Here is a 20,391-nt window from a genome sequence, read left to right on the forward strand (position 1 = left end):
CAACAGATACATGGACCAATGGAACAGAATTGAGAATCCAGACATGAATCCATCCACATATGGGCAGTTGATATCTGACAAAGGCCCAAAAACAGTTAAATGGGGAAAAGACAGTTTTTTAAACAAATGGTGCTGGCATAACTGGATATCCATCTGCAAAAACATGAAACAAGACCCATACCTCACTCCATGCACAAAAACTAACTCAAAATGGATCAAAGACCTAAATATAAAATCTAAAACAATAAAGATCATGGAAGAAAAAAAGGGGCATGTTAGGAGCCCTAATACACGGCATAAACAGTATACAAAACATTATAAAAAATGTAGAAGAAAAACTAGGAGCTCCTAAAAATCAAACACCTATGCTCATCCAAAGACTTCACCAAAAGAGTAAAAAGATTATCTACAGACTGGGAAAAAGTTTTTAGCTATGACATTTCTGATCAGCACCAGATCTCTAAAATCTACATGATACTGCAAAAAGACAAATAACCCAGTTAAAAAGTGGGCAAAAGATATGAATAGAAAAGACACTTCACTAAAGACGACATTCAGGTAGCTAACAGATACATGAGGAAATGTTCACGATCATTAGCCATTAGTGAAATGCAGATCAAAACTACAATGAGATTTCACCTCACTCCAACAAGGCTGACATTAATCCAAAAAACACAAAATAATAAATGTTGGAGAGGCTGTGGAGAGATTGGAACACTTACACACTGCTGGTGGGAATGTCAAATGGTACAGCCACTTTGGAAATCGATTTGGCGCTTCCTTAAAAAGCTAGAAATAGAACTACCATATGATCCAGCAATCCCACTCCTTGGAATATATCCTAGAGAAATAAGAGCCTTTCCACGAACAGATATATGCACACCCATGTTTATTGCAGCACTGTTTACAATAGCAAAAAGATGGAAGCAACCAAGGTGCCTGTCAACGGATGAATGGATAAATAAATTATGGTATATTCACACAATGGAATACTACGCATTGATAAAGAACAGTGAGGAATCTGTGAAACATTTCATAACATGGAGGAACCTGGAAGGCATTATGCTGAGTGAAATTAGTCAGTTGCAAAAGGACGAATGTTGTCTAAGACCACTATTATAAGAACTTGAGAAATAGTTTAAACTGAGAAGAAAACATTCTTTTGTGGTTACGGGGAGGGGGTGGGAGAGGGGCATTCACTAATTAGATAGTAGATAAGAACTACTTTAGGTGAAGGGAAAGACAGCATACAATGCAGGAGAGGTCAGCACAACTGGACTAAACCAAAAGCAAAGCAGTTTCCTGAATAAACTGAATGCTTCAAAGGCCAGCGTAGCAGGGGCAGGGGTCTGGGGACCACGGTTTCAGGGGACATCTACGTCCACTGGCATAATAAAATCTATTAAGAAAACATTCTGCATCCCACTTTGAAGAGTGGTGTCTGGGGTCTTAAACGCTAGCAAGCAGCCATCTAAGATGCATCAACTGGTCTCAACCCACCTGGATCAAAGGAAAATGAAGAACACCAAGGACACAAGGCGATTACGAGCCCGAGAGACAGAAAGGGCCACAGGAACCAGAGACTACATCATCCTGAGACCAGAAGAACTAGATGGTGCCCGGCTACAACCGCTGACTGCCCTGACAGGGAACACAACAGAGAACCCCTGAGGGAGCAGGAGAGCAGTGGGACGCAGACCCCAAATTCTCATAAGACCAGACTTAATCGTCTGACTGAGACTAGAAGGACCCCGGTGGTCATGGCCCCCAGACCTTCTGTTGGCCCAGGACAGGAACCATTCCCGAAGCCGACTCTTCAGACATGGATTGGACTGGACAATGGGTTGGAGAGGGATGCTGGTGAGGAGTGAGCTTCTTGGATCAGGTGGACACTTGAGACTATGTTGGCAACTCCTGCCTGAAGGGGAGATGAGAAGGTGGAGGGGGTTAGAAGCTGGCTGGCGAAATGGACACAAAAAGAGAGAGTGGAGGGAGAGAGTGGGCTCTCTCATTAGGGGGAGAGTAATTGGGAGTGTTTAGCAAGATGTATATGGGTTTTTGTGTGAGAGACTGACTTGATTTGTAATCTTTCACTTAAAGCACAATAAAAAGTATAAAAAAAAAGTGTTACTGTCAATTTAGTTATAACTTGTTAAAGTTTTGTCCACGTGTATTCATGGGACCTTTGTCATTTTGACTAAAATAATAGGTTTTTTTAATTGAACAGTGGTCTAGATTTTCCCCCTGTTGAATTGACTGGCTTATTGAATTTAATCAAAGCATTGCACTGATTGTATATGTGACGTCATTTGCTGTGTACTCCTTTGGGGATATAAGTATATTTCCTTTGTAATACATGGTTTTTAAGTTGTTGTTGCCTTGAGATACTGGCCAATCTCATTAGTCTAGAAGTTTAAGAATCTAAAGTGTCTTTTCTGCCGTGTTTGTTATATACCATGATTTTTGTCTCAATCTTGACTCTTGCTCATTTGTTTGGAGCCTAGTTGATAAAAGAACCCCTGAGACTGGTATAAAATATAATTCATTATCAGATCTTTAAATTGATCAGGTTTTCTTTTGGTCCTACCCGTCACTAAGGTGTTTTACCTTGAAGATTCTTAAGGGACAGGGTAGTGGTAGATACCGAAGAGCTCAGAGTGCTTTCAGCTCTTTACTAAAGACTGACCTGGTGGCACAGCGGTTAAGTGCTTGGTTGCTAACCAGAAGATCAATGATTCAAACCCACTGGCTGCTCGGTGGGAGAAAGAAGTGGCAGTCTGCTTCCTTAAAGATTTACAGCCTTGAAAACCCCATGGGGCAGTTCTCCTCTGTTCTAGGGTTGGTGTGAGTTGGAATTAACTCGATGGCAACGAGTTTGGGTTGTTTTTTGTTGTTGTTGGTTTTTAGTTCAGACTACCGTACTTCATAAGCCAACAAGGGAGGTAGGCAGAAGTGATCCAGATTTAGCAACAGTGCAATCTACCCCTTACCAAGAAAAGGGGGTTGCTAGAAATGTTTAAAGAAAGGATTTGTTGTTTATGGAGAGGGACAGAGGGTATGGTTGGGGAGAGGAGAAATTCAGAAATATGTCATAAAGTTGCAAATATCTAACAGTTTTGTGAACTATAAACCAAAAACCAAATCCGTTGCCGTCGAGTCAATTCTGACTCATCGTGACTAGATATCTCTAAATAAAAATCACATAGCCCATACACTAAATTTTGAATGCCTTTGAATTTTGTTTCAAAATGTTCTAAAACACAAACCAGACTTAAGGTATAACTTGACATTTTTAGAGTGCGGCACAGTTAATCAGAATCAGGCAGTTCCCTTAATATTAATAGGTAAACCCAGTAGACAAGTGACAAATGCTGACATTGAAGTAGAGACAAAAGCCTTTCTTTATTCCATCATCTATGAGAAAATTATCATCTGTTAGAAAATTAGAAAGACTATATTATCCTGGGTCAGTTGGTACTTTTCTTCTTGACTTTGGTTTTGGCATGAATACTTTGGAGAGTTATCTTAGTTTCCTAGTGCTGCTACAACAGAAATACCACAAGTAGGTGGCATTAAAGAACAGAAATTTATTTTCTCACAGTTCAGGAGCCTGGAAATCCAAATTCAAGGCACCAGGTCTAGTGAGAGAGTCTGTGGACTCTGGGGGAAGATCCAAGTCTCTTTTAGCTTCTGTAGCCCTGGTTTTCTTCAGTTTCTTGGTAGTCTTCACGCGGCATCTCACTCGCCCTGTTTATGCTTACCTTTGTGTCTGATACGGAGCCCTGATGGCACAGTGGTTAAGACCTTGGCTGCCAACCAAAAGGTTGGTAGTTCAAATCCACCAGCCACTCCTTGGAAACACTATGGGGCAGTTCTACCCTGAACTATAGAGTAGCTGTGAGTTGAAATCAACCCAGCAGCAAGGGGTTTGGTGTTGGGTTTGGTGTCTGATACGCTCTGAAGTGATTAGTTGAAGGCACATCCACTGGTATGACCTCCGCTGATTGAGCATGAGATTGCATTAAAGAAGGTGACTGCGTTACATTGGATTAGATGGCAGCCACCAGGCTTAGGGTTGGGACTCTAACACATATTTTGGAGGGGCACAATTCAATCCATAACAGGGGTTATGGAATCAAAACTGAATTTGTTGAGTCTAGGGAAAGAGATGGAGAATGGAAGGAGATGTTACTAAATGCAGCACAGTAGCAGCCCCTCATATGCCACCATCCCACTTCCATAATTACACTATGGGAGCAGGGCCCCTAAGTAATATTAGGGTACTATTATGGAGGATTATAAGTAGAATTCTTACTGGTCCTGAAAGTCTACACCACCACCAGTCCACCTTAGGCCTGTTGACTGGTCTTATATTTAAGTTGTGGGACACCAAAGAATGTGTTCCTTGACTCTGGAGTTGGCTTCTTTCTTGGTCCTGTTTGCGTGTGGGTTTTTTTTTTTTTTTTAAAGGTATAGCCTTTTATATACCCACAAGACCATCTGTATATAGGAAGCAAGTACTCTACATACAATATAAACGATGCCTTGGCTTGTCCGTGTTTTTAAAGAGCTGCTTACAAACAATGAGAAGATGGTAGCTGATCTGTACTTAAAATTTCTGGGAAATGTTATATTATCTGTCGCCTCATTAGCTGAGTGTGCTCCGTGTTAGCTAAGAAAATAGAGAAACAAACTGGTGGTCCGCTCTTCTTGGTAGATGTGTTTGGTTTGGAAAAGAGTACTGGAAAAGGAAGGAAATTTGTATTCTTTGTCCACTTACTCAGCTTTCTGCCTGTTGAAGGTAGAGGTCATGTTACCCCACATTCCTGTCTTGTTTGCTTGCAGCCCACTACCCTGGCACATTAGTTCTGTCACCTAGTGCTCTTTAGAGCAACAACTGAAAGTTGAAAATATGTTGAAATGCGAACCTTCCGCAGCAGGGCTAATCAAAGAGTTATCTCCCAAGATGAGGCAGGAGCCAAAGGAAGCCTAAGTCCAGTCCGAAGGAAAAGTTAAAAGTCACAGTTGAATACAAACAAGGGGACAAGTGAAAGGCAAAATATAAAATAGTGGATTTCAGTTCGTACCCACTTGAGAGTGCTCGCTGTGCTAGAGTGAAACCTGAGAGTTACTAAGAATAACTTCATATCCAGGCATCAGGTCTGGGGTGTGGGGGAGAGAACAGAATCCTGACTCAGACGCCACACTCCCTGCCCTGGATACTGAGCAAGACTATCCAGTTCGTCTTATTCTTCGGATAGTTGTGATTCATTGCTCACCTTCACTGGGGAGCTTTGGAGGTCACAGAGGCTTCTGGCAGGCCTTGGAAAGGGTATTATTAGATTGGATTATATAGCTCAGTGTTGTTCATCTTCCAGAAGAGTAGGACCTAATCCATTTCCCTTAAGTAAGTGGTTTTTTAAAAAGTTTGATTTCCAGCTTTGTTTGTTGACTGTCAAGATTTTTTACTCAAGTACAAAGGACAGAGTATAAGCTAAAAGTGAAGCCAGAGTTGCCTTTATTGATTTTACTTTGTGAATGTCATTTGAGATTTTGGAACACACATCTCCCTGTTAGGCTCCCGTGTCTTTTTGAGTGATACTTCTAATGATAGTGCCCCCTGCCTGATCTTAGGACAGCCAGAGAACCTCTGGAATAGCAGCCAAACTCAAGAAAGCGTGCTGCTTCAATTTTGACTTATGGAAGACTATTCTCTTCACAGATTTTTGCAGCTCAAGTGGCAGCCCTTCTTTCCAGCCCATCAAAAGCCACGTCACCATTCCAACAGCCCATGTGATGCCTTCTACTTTGGGGACCTCTCCTGCCAAGCCAAATTCTACAACTGCTGGACCCTCTTCCTCCAAACTTCCTTTGTCAGGGTCGGCTGAAAGTGTGGGGATGACGAGAAATGGAGACCTCAGTGCAATGAAACGCTCTCCAGGTCTGTCTAGAGATCTGATGTATCTCTGTGGTGCTGCTGGAGAAAATGGAATTGAGCAGTCCTGGTTTCCAGCAGTGGGCCATGAAAGAGAGAAAGAGGTGAGGAAGTTTGATGTTCCCAACATGGAGTCTACCCTCAATCAGTCAACGACAATGGATACACTTTATTCAGATCCCCACTACCGAGTCCACTTCCACAGTCCAAGAGCTGACACAAACAAGGAGTTGTACAAAGTGTTGCCTGAGGCCAAGAAGGCACCAGGCAGCGGGGCTGTATGTGAGCGGAATGGACCACACCCAAACAGCAACGGGGTGCTTCCTTTGGGACTCCAGCCTGCTCCCGGGCTCTCCAAACCTCTACCCTCTCAGGTATGGCTGCCGAATCCTGACCCTTGGCATCCCCGTGAGCGATCCTGTGAACTCAGCACTTGTCGGCAGCAGCTGGAGTTGATCCGTTTACAGATGGAGCAAATGCAGGTAGAGGTTTTTCTTTGGATTTTGCAGTTTCTGTGCAGATCTTATAACTATAGCTTTTGTCCTTTGTATTTTGGCTCTAAAGAAAATATCGGTAGGAATGAAGGAAGTTGAAGGAAATGAAGACTTGTGGGCTGTTGACCATTCAGTCTGTTGCTGGTCTAATTAAACACTAGATGGGTTCTCCAAAGTAGAGGGTTATGAGGGAAAGGTAGGATACTAACACTGATGGTGTACTCACTGTATACCAGTCACTAAGCTAGGTACTTTCGCATACAGTCTTAATTAATCCCAAAAGCACACAGATGAGGTAAATGTACAGACTTATCAGGTTCTTAGGATAAATAATATGTCCAGGGCCACAAAGCTAGTAAGTGGCAGAGCTGGGGTTTAAAAATCGTCTTTAACCCCTGTGTTCTTCCTACTATACCATTTTTGTGTTCAAAACAAAACAAAAAAAGGTCCTTACACTGTTGAAGAGTGGGAAGGAAGGGAAGAAAAGGACAGACTTTCCTGCCCTGGCTGGTAAGGACATCTTAGCTTCTGGTTTGCCTCTATTACTAGATAATGAAAGATAACTGACCTTTTCTTAGAAACTAGAACCTTTCTGACCAGGGAGTGGCCAGTTGGCAGAAGCCTCACTGGCAGGTTCTTTCCAGTCATGTATCAGAGCTAAAATTATTGCATAAACACTGGGCCTTCTCAGGCTGAGCCAAACTGGGTCTGATTGCAGAGCTGGGTACTGCATACTGCTCAGGTGATGTCAAGTGTCTCTAGGTCAAAGTCAAGCCACCTCCTGAGCCTATTTGTCTTTCAGCTTCAGAACGGAGCCATTTGCCACCATCCCACTCCTTTTGCTCCTTCACTGCCCACCTTGGAGCCGGCACAGTGGATCAGCATCTTGAACAGTAATGAACACCTCCTGAAGGAAAAGGAACTCCTCATTGACAAGTAAGAGCAAGGGGTGCCACAGGGCCAGCCCCTGCTCTCCCAGCTCCCACTGCGGGCACCTGTGAGGCCTTCCCCAGGGCGCACATGTTCGTTCCCCTGCTTAGGCCCAAGCCTTGCCTCATGGTAGAACTGGGTTGTTAAGCGGCCTAGTCCTGTATCTGACTACTGTGATAGGCCAATTGTGTCTTTCTGCAGTGGCCCTAGGGTGTGCTGGAAGGGGGCAGCTGGTTCGTTGCAGCTGATCTTTCCTCACACCCCCTCAGTCAGCTTTGTTGTTTTCTTGTCCTCCTTCAGCAAAACAGTGCTGCTCAGAATCCAGAGCCTTCGCTTATGTAGTATGGAGTGTACCCATTTTAGGAAGAACTCGCTTGAGGAAAGTTTTTGTTGTCGTGTGCCGTGGAGTTGATTCTGACTCGTACTGAACCCTAGAGGACAGAGTAGGGTTTGTAAATCTTTATGGAAGCAGATTGCCAGGTCTTTTCTCCCGTGGAGTGGCTGGTGGGTTTGAACCACCAACCTTTTTGTTAGCAGATGAGTACTTAACCATTGTGCTACCAGGGCCCCTCTAAGGAAACCAAGGGGGGCTTATATTGCAAGTGGGCCTGGACCTGATTCTACTACCTTTTGCAGGCAGAGGAAACACATCTTGCAGCTGGAGCAGAAAGTGCGAGAGAGTGAACTACAAGTCCACAGTGCCCTTTTGGGCCGCCCTGCTCCTTTTGGGGATGTCTGTTTGCTGAGGCTGCAGGTAAGTATTGCCAGCCAGGATGGCACTCTGCTTATCAGAACTCATGCCTTCCTAGTGCTTGGCACAGTTAGTTACCCAGAAGATACCAAAGGGACCAAGTGATGTAAGGCATACCTGCCCTCAAAGAGTAAACATCCTAATTTTAAAGCATCCCCTGCTGTGCCCTTGCAGGGGCAGAAAAGGCTTGCGGGCAGAATCAGGTGAAACTCCTGATGCCTTGGTGTCAAGACATTCTTCAGAGAGAAGAAAGACAGAGCAAGCATAGATAGGAAGACCCTAGAGTAGAGTGATGTTCTGAGAGGGAAGGAGAGGCTAAGATAATGGGAGATTTAGAGCCATTCTCCTTTTTATTCCTCCGTGTCTAGGAGCAACTGAAGGAAACCATATACTCGCTGAGGTAAATGGCTGTGGTGGCTGAGAGCTAGAAAAGAAGCCTGATTTATTGACCAAGCTTCTGCAATTTGGGCTTTTGAGTGAATGGGCACTATAGTACTGACTTGGCTACCTCCTGGGCACGGGAGGATTATCCAATAAGCAAGGGTAAACACAGTGCTTACCTTGTTTACCAGATCATTTGTAGTGAACAATTTCACATTTTTTCACCACATCAGTGGTTATCCTTCTAGGTATGGATGGCATCTGTCTCTCTCCCAACCCCACAACACCTTCATATAGAATCAAAGCCTCTTTTCAAATTTACAGTCCCTGAGAGGGGCAGATAACCCAGTAAGCAAGGTAAGCACTGGTTTACTTGTGCTTACTTACTAATCTGTAGTGAACAGTTTCAGTTTGCCTACTGGGTCATCTACCCCTGCCCCTGGGCCTGTTAAGACAATATTCCATCTCAGAATCAGAATGTTGGAGTAGGAAGTGCCCTTAGGTAAAATCTAGTTTAGTCCCATAATTTTACTGATGAAAAAATTGAAGCCCAAGGAGGAATAAGAACCTACCTAAGATCATAAAGATAAAAAGTGGTGGGGGACCAGGCCTTGAGCCCAGGTCTTCGGATGTCTTGTCCTGTGTTCCTTGCATTGTAATGATAATGCAACTCCTTGGGTTATTGTTTTTTGAGTCCGTGGTTCTCAAATTTTAGTGTGCATCAGAATCACCTGGAGGGCTTGTTAAAACACAGATTATTGGGACCCATCTCCAGAGTTTCTGATTCAGTGGGTGGTCTGGGAGTTGAGCCCAAGAATTTGCATTTCTAGGTGATTTCTAGTTTCCAGGTGATGCTTATGCTGTTAGTCCTAGGACCAGACTTTGAGAACCACTGTTCTAAGAAATTCCTGGAGAAGGATTATATTTGACCTCAAACTGTGGTGGGAATAAATAAAGTATATGAGATTGTGAGGGTACGTAACAGTTATATATTGAGAATCTTTCCTGCAGGAATTGCAGCGAGAGAACACCTTCTTACGCGCACAATTTGCACAGAAGACAGACGCCTTAAGCAGAGAAAAGATCGAGCTTGAAAAGAAACTCTCTGCTTCAGAAGTTGAAGTCCAGCTCATCAGAGAGTCACTCAAAGTGGCATTGCAGAAGCATTCAGAGGAGGGGAAGAAACAGGAAGAAAGGGTGAGCTGAGGAATTGATATCTCTGATTCACAAAGAAGTTGGCACCAGCCAGAGATGAGTCAGACCTCTCCAGCATGAGCCTAGGCTGTTCTGGCCTCCCATTTCCAGAACTAGGAGTAGCCACTTGGTTCCAACTGTTTCTGGGCTTCTTACTCAAGATCTATCAGGTAGAAATGGAATTCCTCCTTTCTGTTGCTTCTCCACAAAGCTGCTGTAGCCGGAAAAGTTAAATAATCCCTCGCTGTCCCAGGCTGTGATATGCTGCCGGCTGGCCTGGGTGGAAAACTAGCCTGGGCAGGCATACTAGATGGCGCTGTTGCAACCCAGTGCTTCGCCACCCTCTCTCTCTGCTGTGACTGATATCCCTGAGTCTGGAGCCTCTGTCATTTGATTTTTCCAGAGAATGAATCTTCAAACCCCTCAAGGGGAATACCAGGGTGAGGACAGTATCTGGCTAACCTGTTTGTAGATTTTCAGTGAATCCTCTTATTTTTCAGGTCGTTGGCTGATACCTGCCTCTCAGGAGTTGTGAGAGGCACAGTATCTTCCATATTATCTAACTCCCACTGCAGAGTGTAACTTCCTCTGCTCTGCTGAGTCATTTATCCCACTTGCCCACTTCAGTTTTTCAAAAACACACTGAACTCTCTCATCTGCTTTTGTCTCCTTCCCTTTTCTCTCTTTTTCTTTTAGGTTAATACTTTATTTCCTTCCTGTCATTTAGAGATGTTTTAGAAGGGATAAACATCTGGGGTCAGTTTACCATTTTTTTTTAATCCAAAGTTGGTTATCAGCATTTTAAGTAAGCTCTCCAGGCGATTCTGATGCATATTACAATGTGAGAACCACTGGTTCAGAGCTTGAAGGGTAGAGATAAGTGTATCTGGGGTAAAGTTTTTGGCTGATTTTTCAGGAATCTTTCCTAGTACTTTCATATCTTTGTATTAAATTAGGCCTGTGCCCTCTCTTTGGCATCAGTGGATCTGCCTCAGTTTTTCTCTGTATTCTCTTGCTTTCCCCAGCTTCCCTTTTGCATAAGCCAAAGAAGAAACCAGAATAGTGAAGAAAAGCCTCCGTTCAACAAATCTTTATTGAGTGCCTGCTCTGTGCTAGGTGCTAGAGATATAATAATGAGCAAAATGGAACACAGCCCCTCCCCTCAAGGAGCTTACATTACGGTCTCATTAGCCCTTCCAGATGATTGCTTGGCGTTTTACTGCATGTCCTATTCAGGGAAGAATGTACCACCTTTTTCACCAGAACTGGCCAAACTGGTTGTACGTCTAGAGGGAAGTGCTGTCAATTCTTTAAAGCTGCCCAAGGAGCCATTCTTCCCTGCCCTCGCCTGGAAAGTGTAGATGTGTTAACTCTGAAGTTTATGCCCAAATCCCAAGTGGCAAAATTTGATGAGTTTCCTGCCTTCACTGCAGTGAAACAATATCCACAGCCCCAAGGGCGGAGACAGTGGTCACTTTGAAAAACATTGATGTTGGGGTTGTAGAGCCAATGAAGACAGACTCTTAACATTTCTTTTTCAAGGTCAAGGGTCGTGATAAACACATCAATAATCTGAAAAAGAAATGTCAGAAGGAATCGGAGCAGAACCGGGAGAAGCAGCAACGTATTGAAACTTTGGAGCGCTACCTGGCTGACCTGCCCACCCTGGAAGACCATCAGAAGCAGAGCCAGCAGGTAGCAGCAATGTCTGGGCATACTCGGGGCAAGCAGGGCATGGCCAAGCAGGGGGACTGATCAGCATCTGCTGTATGCAGTCACTCTGTGGCTTCCCAAAAGAATATCCCAAGGGAGCCATGTCCAAACTCCTGGCCATCAAATTTTCAACTGGACTGAAAATTTTTAGAGGTACCCAGACAAAGTCTTCCTTGGCTTGTTGACCTAAGAATGGGATCCTGTCTCTCAGCTTAAGGATTCTGAGTTGAGGAGCACAGAGCTACAGGAGAGAGTAACTGAGCTGGAGAATTCGCTGGAGGAGACCCAGGCAGCCTGCAGGGAAAAGGAGGCTCAACTGCAAAGCCTGAGACAGAAAGAAGCCACTAAACAAAGGTAAACAGTGCTGTGGGGTTGAGGAAAAGGAAGTGGAGAGCTGAGCTCTGGTCTGGGCTGTCCTACACGCTAACTATGTGACTATGGGTAAATTATTCTACCTCTCTGAGTTTCATTTTCTTATGGACAGGGAATAAATATGTCTTTGGTACCTCAGAAGGGGTGGGAGCAGAGCCACAGGGCTTGTCACTGTATTCTTTGGAAAAATCCAACCCAGTGCCTGGCACTTAATAATCCTCGAATATGTAGGTGTTGAGTGAATGAAAGCACTTTGTAAACTGGGAAATGAAGTATCTGTATATGTGTAAAAGTAGATCCTCGAGCTGAGGAGTAGGGGTTACTAACATTTCAACCTTGTAAGCTAAAGGTTACCAAGAGCATCTGTTTGTCTTCGGCCCTAGGGATTGCTCTCGATTACCATGACAGGTTTTAAGAACAAAACAAGATGTCATAGTGTACTCTCAGGGTGTCTTGGGAGCCTTCGCCATTAGGCACCTCGTTTCCATATTAATAGTTTCTGAAAATGTGATGGCTGTGTTTCAGTAGCCTCTTGGACCAAATCCAGTTTCTGATGGGATGAATTGGATTTATCATCCCATATCCAGCCGCAGTGATCCTGTTGTTTATCTCAGCAGATGGGCCATGATGGAAGTGATTATGGGGACCTGTGGGTGAGGTTAGGGGACAAAGTTGGCTCTGCTCCAGACTATGTGTGCCTAGAAAAAAGGAGTTCTATTTTGTACTTCCCAAATTTCTACAATGAACATGTGTGACTTTTATAATCTAAATTCATGCAATGAATGTTTATTTTTTAAATATCAAAACAATAAAAGAGCCTTGGGTAGGTAGAGAATCAATGGCACATTGAAAAGGCCACTGTCTTTCAGCCTGCAAGATAAGCAGTGTGTAAAGACCAGTGGAGAATGTCCAGCCCAACAGGAAGAACGTCCGAATGTAGAAGTGGAGTCTTGGCAGAAGGAATGTGATTCACTCCGAAAGGTGACTGAGGGTGTCCAGGCTGTGACAGCCAGCAAACTGGGAGAAAAGATAAGATAGTATATTGGGAAGACGCCAGAAGAGCCTGGGGTCACCCAAGATCTGCTATCTAGAGCTTTTCTGTCTTTCCGGAGAAGTCAACCATGCATAGCAACAATTTGCATTTTAGATATTCATCCTTGTAACAGACAAACTTTACTCTTGTAGAGTACAGGCAGAAGTCAGTAGGGGAACATGCCTCTGAGCATAGATGCCCCAAAATGGTGTACTGAAGCTTGGAGCACTTCACTTGTGGCTCAGGCCCTACACAGAATCTCTTGCCACTGCATAGAGTTCTGACCAGCAAGGTGGTCTGCTTTCTCAAGTAGGCAGAGGAAAGGGAGCCAAGGGCCTGCCAGGGACACTGGCTGCAGGTCACCAAAAAAGAAAACCCAGAAATGGTTCAGAGAATTCATAAGGACTCAAAAAAAAAGAACCCAGGCCTGTTAGGTTTCTGCTCGGACAGCCAGTGTGACTAAAGCTCTAAGTAACAACAGCAGTCAGTGCTTTAGATAGGGCAGGCTTTGTTAAACTGAACTTTAAGCCATGTCCTTTACCGAAGAACTGAATGTGCACTGGCTGTATATAAAGTTGATTTCATTGGCTTGTAGTCATTAGGGTGAGAGTCCCCGCTACTCCTCCTTCCCCACCCAGTAGTGGTTGTGGGTCCACACTGCATTCCTATACGAACCTCTTCATGATTGGAGCATAGTAGTGTGAGGCTAGTCAGTCAGGATTGGGAATCTGTGTCATATTTTTTGTAGATAGAGCTAACTAGTCATCCCCTTGGTCTCGCTACCAAAGGACTGTAGCCGAAGGGCTGATGGCCAAACCACAGATCCTGGCACAGGCCCTTCTCCTCCGACCTTACCGTTGGCATTGTGATTGCGCCTTCCTTGATGACTTTTCTTTTTCAGATTGTAGAGAAGCAGCAGCAGAAGATGGATCAGCTGCGTTCACAAGTACAGGTGAGTAGGAGTCTTTGGGACACGGTGGGCAGGACTTGGTGATGGTATCTTTAGAATTCAGCCAATTTATTCTATTCTCTGCCATGTAGTTTGCTCAGTTCTAGGGATACAAACAAGAATGAGACCCAGTCAGTGTTTTTGAGCCTACAAAAGACAAACATGATCGAAGTTTCAGCACAAAAGAGAGCCATGTCCAGGTTACCCTGGGAGCACAAAGGAGTCAGTGGAAAGAGGGGGTAGGTCAAGGACAGCTTTTGGGAGACCCTGAGGCTTAAAGGATGAGGAGGAGGCATTAGCCAGGCAAGAGAAGAGGAGCTGGATAAGATGGTGTTGGAATTCCAGATAGAAGGAAGAACATGAGTAGGAACAGGAAAACATCAAACAGCATGGTTTGAACATGGAGCTGCAAGCTGTTTGATATTGTTCAAGTATTCAACTGAAGGTGCTGAGCGGGAGAGGTGGGTATTCTGAGCTATAGGAGGGCCTTGTTTGTCTCACTAAGTTAACTTGTATTCTTTTGGTAGGTGACTGGATGCTCTTAAAGCACTGAATTGGGTGTGACATGGTCAGGTTTACAGCTCAGGTTTGAGTGTGAAGGAAGATCGGCAGCCTGGAGAGAGGCAAGGCTACAGGCCAGGGGCTGTTGCAGAAACCTTAGTGAGAAACGATGAGGGAACCTGATATAAGGCAAGGATGGAGACGTGAGGGGACCGATGTAAGTGATTTTTAGGAGGTAAAATTGGGAGGGATCAGTGAAATTCTGGGAAAAATGGGTTCACTTAGGGCTCTAAAAGAGGTTTTCTCACCAAACACGTGAAATGTACTCACTCTGAGGAGCAACTGAAAGCTATAGTCCTGCCTTCGTCATTAGGTGATTTGGGCTTTGTCTGCTATTAAGTCGCTTGTTTTAAGTCCTGTAAGGAAACAGTCCAGCCTGGTTAGTTTGTCTATGCCTATTTAAAATCCCAGGGCTTCAGTAGAGTTTTTAATGAATCTGAAAATAAGTTCCCTGGAACCCTGAGGTTCCACAAAGTTGGAAAAATGCAATATTTTAAATGGCATATTTACCCATGTTGGGGCTACTTAGACAAATTAAAATGTCAGGTGGAATTTGCTCGAATTAGGTGGATTCAACATGGTCACATTGGGTATTTCATAGTGATGAGGCTTTCTCCTTGGCATTTATATTTTCTATTAATATGGGAAAATTCAAAAATTTTTAATAGGTTATTCAAATCAGTTTCAAAATTGGACGGGGAATTGGAATGAATAGACTGGGAAGCAGAAGGCATGAGCATAAATACCTTCCTCCCCTGACACCACGCACGCGCGCACGCGCACACACATATACCCCCCCTTACTGAGCACTCTGCTTACCCCCTCGCAGCTGTGTCAAAGCACTTCATACACGGTATTGTCGAGGGCATCTGACTAGGAGCTCTTCAAAGACAGGGGCTGTTGAGTATTTTTTTCAGTATCTTCAGTGCCCTTCACACAGAAGTGCTCAGTAAATATTGAACTGAACTAAATGGCATGTTCCCTGCCCTCAAGAAAGTTAGGATCTACTGGAGAGAGGATCATGTGCACATCCAATTAGAATGTTAAGCAGATGTATTCATGAGCCGTGGTGGAGGTATGAGTGGCAAAGAGAGATTAGGATTAATTGGATCTGATTCACCCATTGGGGAAGGCTCAGGTGGACCTCGGAGGTTTCTTGGAGTGACAGGCAGAGCAGAAAGCAGTCTAGGTAGAGGAGAAGAGGAATGAGCAAAGGCATTCAAGCTGGATGGAGCCTTTGGGGAAGAAGGTAAGTCATTCAGTGTGGTTGGAGTGGAGGCTGTGTGAAGGGTAAAAAGAAAGGGTACAGCTAGAAAAGTAGGTAGGGCCCGACAGGCCTGGCATGCCCTGCTGAAGAGTTGAACTCTATGAGCAGGTGTCGGGGGCTATAGGCAGGTTAGAGTGGGAAGTCACAGATTCGGGCTGTTGTAAAATTTGTAGCAGTGGGAGGATGGGGCCGATGTGGTCTCAGCCAGAATTGTGGTATGGGTCTCTAAAAGAAGGGAAAGAAAGGAGAACTGGTTAGTGAGTTCACTTGTTATTCCTGGTATATTTTCCCACCACTCCTTGCTTTGGGATTCAGAGCCTAGAACAGGAAGTGGCTCAAGAAGAAGGAACAAGCCAGGCCCTGAGAGAAGAGGCCCAGCGGAGGGAGACTGCTCTGCAGCAGCTGCGCGCAGCTGTGAAGGAGGTGAGCAGCATGAGCCAGGCATTGCCTCCACAAACCAGATTTTTCTTTATACCCTCCCACCCTCAAGAGCCCCTGTGTTTGAGAGGTCCCTACTGAGGAATAGGCAAGGACGTTGCCTCATCCTTCATATCAAAGGCCCTAAGCCTGTTTTGGAGTGACCATAATCACCCAGGAATGCTTTTTGGATGTAGAAAATAAATCTGTCTCCCTTTGTCTTCCTGCAGATTTGTGAGATTGGGGAGGGAGGGTTCAAGAAGACTTGGGGTTTGGTGGTCCTTATGCAGGACACAGAGCTGTCAGCAGGGGGCGACCAAGCTTACTGGCCAAGCTGCCTAGGAAATAGTCTCCCAGAGCTAGGATTGTCACACGGCCCAGCTTGGATAGAGGACTGGGACAGGAGAAACTGTATTTCTCAGTCTTTAAAGCAGAATTAGAAATAAGCTGGGAAGGAGAGTGGGTTTAAGGAGAGTGAGGGAAAGAGAAATAAGTAAGGGTTAAGAGGAAGGACATGTTCCAGTACTGGATCCTTCAGTCTAGCTTCTCCAGCCTCCCACCATTGACCACTAGCTGTCTTACTGTCTTCCTTGTCCCCTTTTATTCCTCTGACATATACTGATCAGGCTGGCTGGTGGCCACTTTTGTCAAGGTGGCAGGGAGAGATTGAAACCAGTGTCTCCTCAGATTTCACAGTTCACATTAAGCCTTCTCTAATAGCCTGGCTAACAGAGTTGGCTGAAGGAGTGGCTTCAGATAGAGTTCCTAGGGGCAGAAACATCTCTGGTTGCTGAACAGAAACCTGGAGGCTGATGACTCAGAGCCTGCTGGGGAGCAGCTTCCTCTCCAGTGCTAGAACCCAGTGGGCCCAACCCTACCTGCAGGAGGAACCTGGCCTGATATTGGGGTGGAGAGGGGAGACATGGCCTGTGACTCACCGTCCCCCACACACATACACCTGTGTCCACACACGTGCAGATACTCTGCCTCTCCCTGGGCCTGGGGTAATGTGGCTTACACATCTATCTACTCAGCTTTCAGTGCAAAACCAGGACCTGATTGAGAAGAATCTGACACTCCAGGAACACCTGCGTCAGGCCCAGCCACTGTCCCCACCTTCGCCAGACACAGCCCAGCTGGCACTTGAGCTGCACCAGGAGTTGGCCAGCTGCTTTCAAGATCTGCAGGCTGTCTGCAGCATTGTGACCCAGAGGGCCCAAGGCCATGACCCCAATCTCTCTCTGCTCCTGGGCATTCACTGTGAGTCCCCAGGCCAGTCTGAGGCCCCAGATAGAGGGACCTTTATTCTCCCCTCACCTCCATCCCACTTTCCCATCCTTAGGGCAGTGTTTGAACAGGGCTGCATATGAATTTCACAGAGTAGGTGTTTTGAAATCTATTTTGGGAACGGGCATCCTTATGGGGTACTTGCATACAGGTGTCTTAGGCAGCAGGTTATCAGCCCACTATCCCGAGCTGCTTTTTTAAAAGTGCCGTGTCCCAAGATCTTGGGCCTTAAGGTGCTGCCCATCCCTACTGCCCCCAACATTAAAGCATCTCCTAACTGACCTACTGACTGACATTCTCGAAACACTCTCCTCCCCAGCTGCACAGCACCCAGGGACTCAGCTAGACTTGCAGAAGCCGGATGTGATCAGGAAGAAGCTAGAGGAGGTTCAGCAGCTGCGCTGTGACATCGAGGACTTAAGGACCACCATGTCAGACAGATATGCCCAGGACATGGGAGAAAACTGTGTCACACAGTGAGGAATGCTGGGGGTGTGGGACAGGCCCTGTTCCCCCAGGGAGGGTCTGGGCTGCTGAGAGCCCCGTCCAGCAGGTCCCTGCCCTGACAATCTCTTGCCTGCTGTCTGCTGCTATTCCTAGAGAAGGGGGAGGGCAGTGAGAGTCTGCATCTGGGGGCCCAGGGCTGACTAGGGAACTGTGGCTACCTTGCCCCACACTGGCTTTGCCTTGTTGGATTATGTTTGTCCTCTCATCCTGGTTTCCCCTTTAAGGGTAAGTTACTAATGAACTTTTGCAGGCACAATTAATAAGTTCTCATACAGTGCTCCCAGCCCCAGGCTGATGTCAGAGGCAAACAAGTTGCTTACATCTATTCTCCATTCTCCGGGATGGATACCCATTCATTCCCATTCCATACCTTGATCCCGCTGGTTCCCAGCATTCATTAGGGAGGCCCGGAAGGGCTAAGTACCAGAAGCATTGGCTGTTTGAGGATCAGGCCTCATGTGCCAGCCTTCCTGGGAGCTGACCTAGCTTTCTGGATTTTCTCAGGCCTAGTTCCACTGCTGCTTCCTCAGGGCTCTTGTTCTCCCAGAAGCCTCAGGATGATCTGTTCATGAGCAAAGAACCCACTAGGATTGGAGGCCCCAAGATAGCAGCCAGGGCTCCTTAATCTGCTCACCAAGACATTTTACAAGAGACCCTGTTCTCTAGCAGCCCTCAGTCCCTGGGGCCCTGGCCATGTGGTTAGCACAGCCCCCTTCTTTGCTTTTCAGGCCTTCTTGGGCTTTGAGTATCAATTCTTCTCTGTGATTCAGGACTTGGGGAGGATTTTTCCCCAGAATGCAGAAGGGCAACTGTCAAGCTGCTAACCTCCTCCCCTGGAGCTGGGGCTCAAGCCTAGCCTTCTCATTTGTGCCTCTCATGTTTGGGGGAGACCTTTCACCTTCTTGGCTCAGGGTTCCTTGAGAGTTCAGAGTACCTAGTGCAGGTTAGCTTTAAGTTAAGCTTTCCATGTTTGTTTGTTTGTTTTTTTCCATTTCTCTGGGGCCTTTGGACCTTCTGCTTTCTGGTTTCTCTTGCCTTTTTGGTTTAGGGAGGCATTTCACAGTTGTTTGGACCTGGCTCTTTGGACCGGGCCCAGGCCACCTCTAGATCAGAAGCCAGGCCAAGCAGGGGCTGTGTGGGCATGAGGGGAGCACCAAGCAGTTCAGGAGCCCAGAGTCAGCCATGAGATTCTTGCTAAGCTTTGGGCCTGCAGCATTATCCTGGACTTCACTCCTTGGCCTGAATGAGGCTCCTTCTTAAGTGTTTTGACAAGTTTGTGTTTTATTTATGGAGTGACTTATCCCTTTCATTCAGAACAGCCCCACCCGGCCATTCCCTCAGCCTCTGGGCTCCTGCCTCCTGAAAGCAGAGCTGCCTGGTTGGTCTCCGCCCTGTGTTGGGAGCCCAGCCACCATGCTCACGGGTATTTTTCCTTGTAAAGTTTATAAGCAGTTATTTATATGAATCTTTGTTATGTCAACTGGTTTGTATTGCCTATTTTGATTACAAAATAAAATATTTAACAGACTCCTCAGTTTTCTGTAGCCTTCCATCACCACCTCGCCCTTGTCTTACCCTGTTTAGGCTTGTTGAAGCCAAAGGCTGGGTGTTTACCCAAGTTCCCCAGACAGCAGCAAGGAGGGACCTTTGGCAGGTCCAGTCTCACATCAGTATCTGTACCACTTACTTCTGCTCCTCTGTTGTTCTGTTGGGGCAAACAAGATGTCTACCCACACCCCTTTCATTTGGGCAAAGCTGTCCTGAGTCATCAAGCAAGTTCATCATTGGGAAGAGTTTCAGCAGTCCTCCCCAGAGAGGAAGTCTCGCTGCTTCTGGGTTGCTGTGAGGAAGAAGCTCGCAGAGCAAGGCCAGGCACTGTTTGCCTGAGGGCACCAGTCTTGCTGGGCTGTTACCTGTCTGAGCTGGAACTGTTTGCCTGAGGGCACCAGTCTTGCTGGGCTGTTACCTGTCTGAGCGCTGGAACTGCGGGAAACTCGGGGGACATCATGGCCAACCCCAGACACCTAGATAAGTTCCCAAAGCTAGGCTGGTTGCTTGGTTCTGCTCCCTCTGAACCTATTTAAGTTTTGCTGGGAGCAGTTGCTGTTTCAGACTGCCATCCACAGCATGGAGTTGGGGTTGAGCTGGGGGCCCCCCAGGACTGGTTGTGAATCTTTAACAGAGGGCCAGGTGAGGCCAGGCTTTCCAGTTTTGACACTAACTTCTGCCTCCTTACTTTCCAGAGCTTTTTTTTATCAGCCTCTTGATCTCCATCTGGCTCGTTTAGGGTGTGGCCACCACCCTTCCTTGTCTAAACCTGCCTGAGTGGGGAGGAACTTCAGGGGAAATCTGGAGCAGGCGCGGCACCTGCTTTAGTGTGCCTCCCCTTCCCCAGGGTTATGGTGGGGGCTTCCCTGGGAGGGGCGTGGGGAGGTGGACCTGGAGAGAGGTTCCCTAGCTTGGAAACTTCGAGTTAGAAAACAGTCCGAGCTTATCAAAGCCCGGAGCTGAGCTGCTTTATCATGGCTCCTCCTCTTGGGAGCTAACAGTGGCACGGAGGGGTGGTTGGGAGCACCAAAGCTGGGTGGTGACTGGGGCGC

General features: G+C 46.1%; 1 protein-coding gene and 1 long non-coding RNA gene across 6 annotated transcripts in view; one reads left to right on the forward strand and one right to left on the reverse strand.

Moving 5' to 3' along the window:
• Positions 1-18,168, forward strand: part of CEP85 (centrosomal protein 85) — a 35,976-nt gene extending 17,808 nt beyond the window's left edge. For 4 of the 5 annotated variants that reach the window (XM_049878347.1, XM_049878348.1, XM_049878349.1 and 1 more), the window contains 11 exons: positions 5,723-6,417; positions 7,232-7,365; positions 7,996-8,113; positions 9,503-9,688; positions 11,228-11,380; positions 11,610-11,752; positions 12,640-12,751; positions 13,705-13,755; positions 15,896-16,003; positions 17,032-17,257; positions 17,604-18,168. In XM_049878347.1, coding sequence (XP_049734304.1) covers positions 5,723-6,417; positions 7,232-7,365; positions 7,996-8,113; positions 9,503-9,688; positions 11,228-11,380; positions 11,610-11,752; positions 12,640-12,751; positions 13,705-13,755; positions 15,896-16,003; positions 17,032-17,257; positions 17,604-17,764 — 2,087 coding nt within the window. In that variant the 3' untranslated portion in view covers positions 17,765-18,168. The remainder of the gene's footprint in view (positions 1-5,722; positions 6,418-7,231; positions 7,366-7,995; positions 8,114-9,502; positions 9,689-11,227; positions 11,381-11,609; positions 11,753-12,639; positions 12,752-13,704; positions 13,756-15,895; positions 16,004-17,031; positions 17,258-17,603) is intronic. The other variant, XM_049878350.1, reaches the window with a different exon arrangement.
• On the reverse strand, positions 12,699-18,240 carry LOC126072753 (uncharacterized). Its single transcript, XR_007516568.1, has 5 exons — positions 18,162-18,240; positions 15,133-15,805; positions 14,584-14,669; positions 13,659-13,855; positions 12,699-12,787 (listed from the first exon to the last, which is right to left on the reverse strand). It is a non-coding gene; the product is annotated as an uncharacterized LOC126072753 (long non-coding RNA).
• Between the last annotated feature and the right edge of the window lie 2,151 nt (positions 18,241-20,391).

The sequence above is a fragment of the Elephas maximus genome, chromosome 3 (genome assembly GCF_024166365.1).
Source record: "Elephas maximus indicus isolate mEleMax1 chromosome 3, mEleMax1 primary haplotype, whole genome shotgun sequence".
NCBI lineage: Eukaryota > Metazoa > Chordata > Mammalia > Proboscidea > Elephantidae > Elephas > Elephas maximus.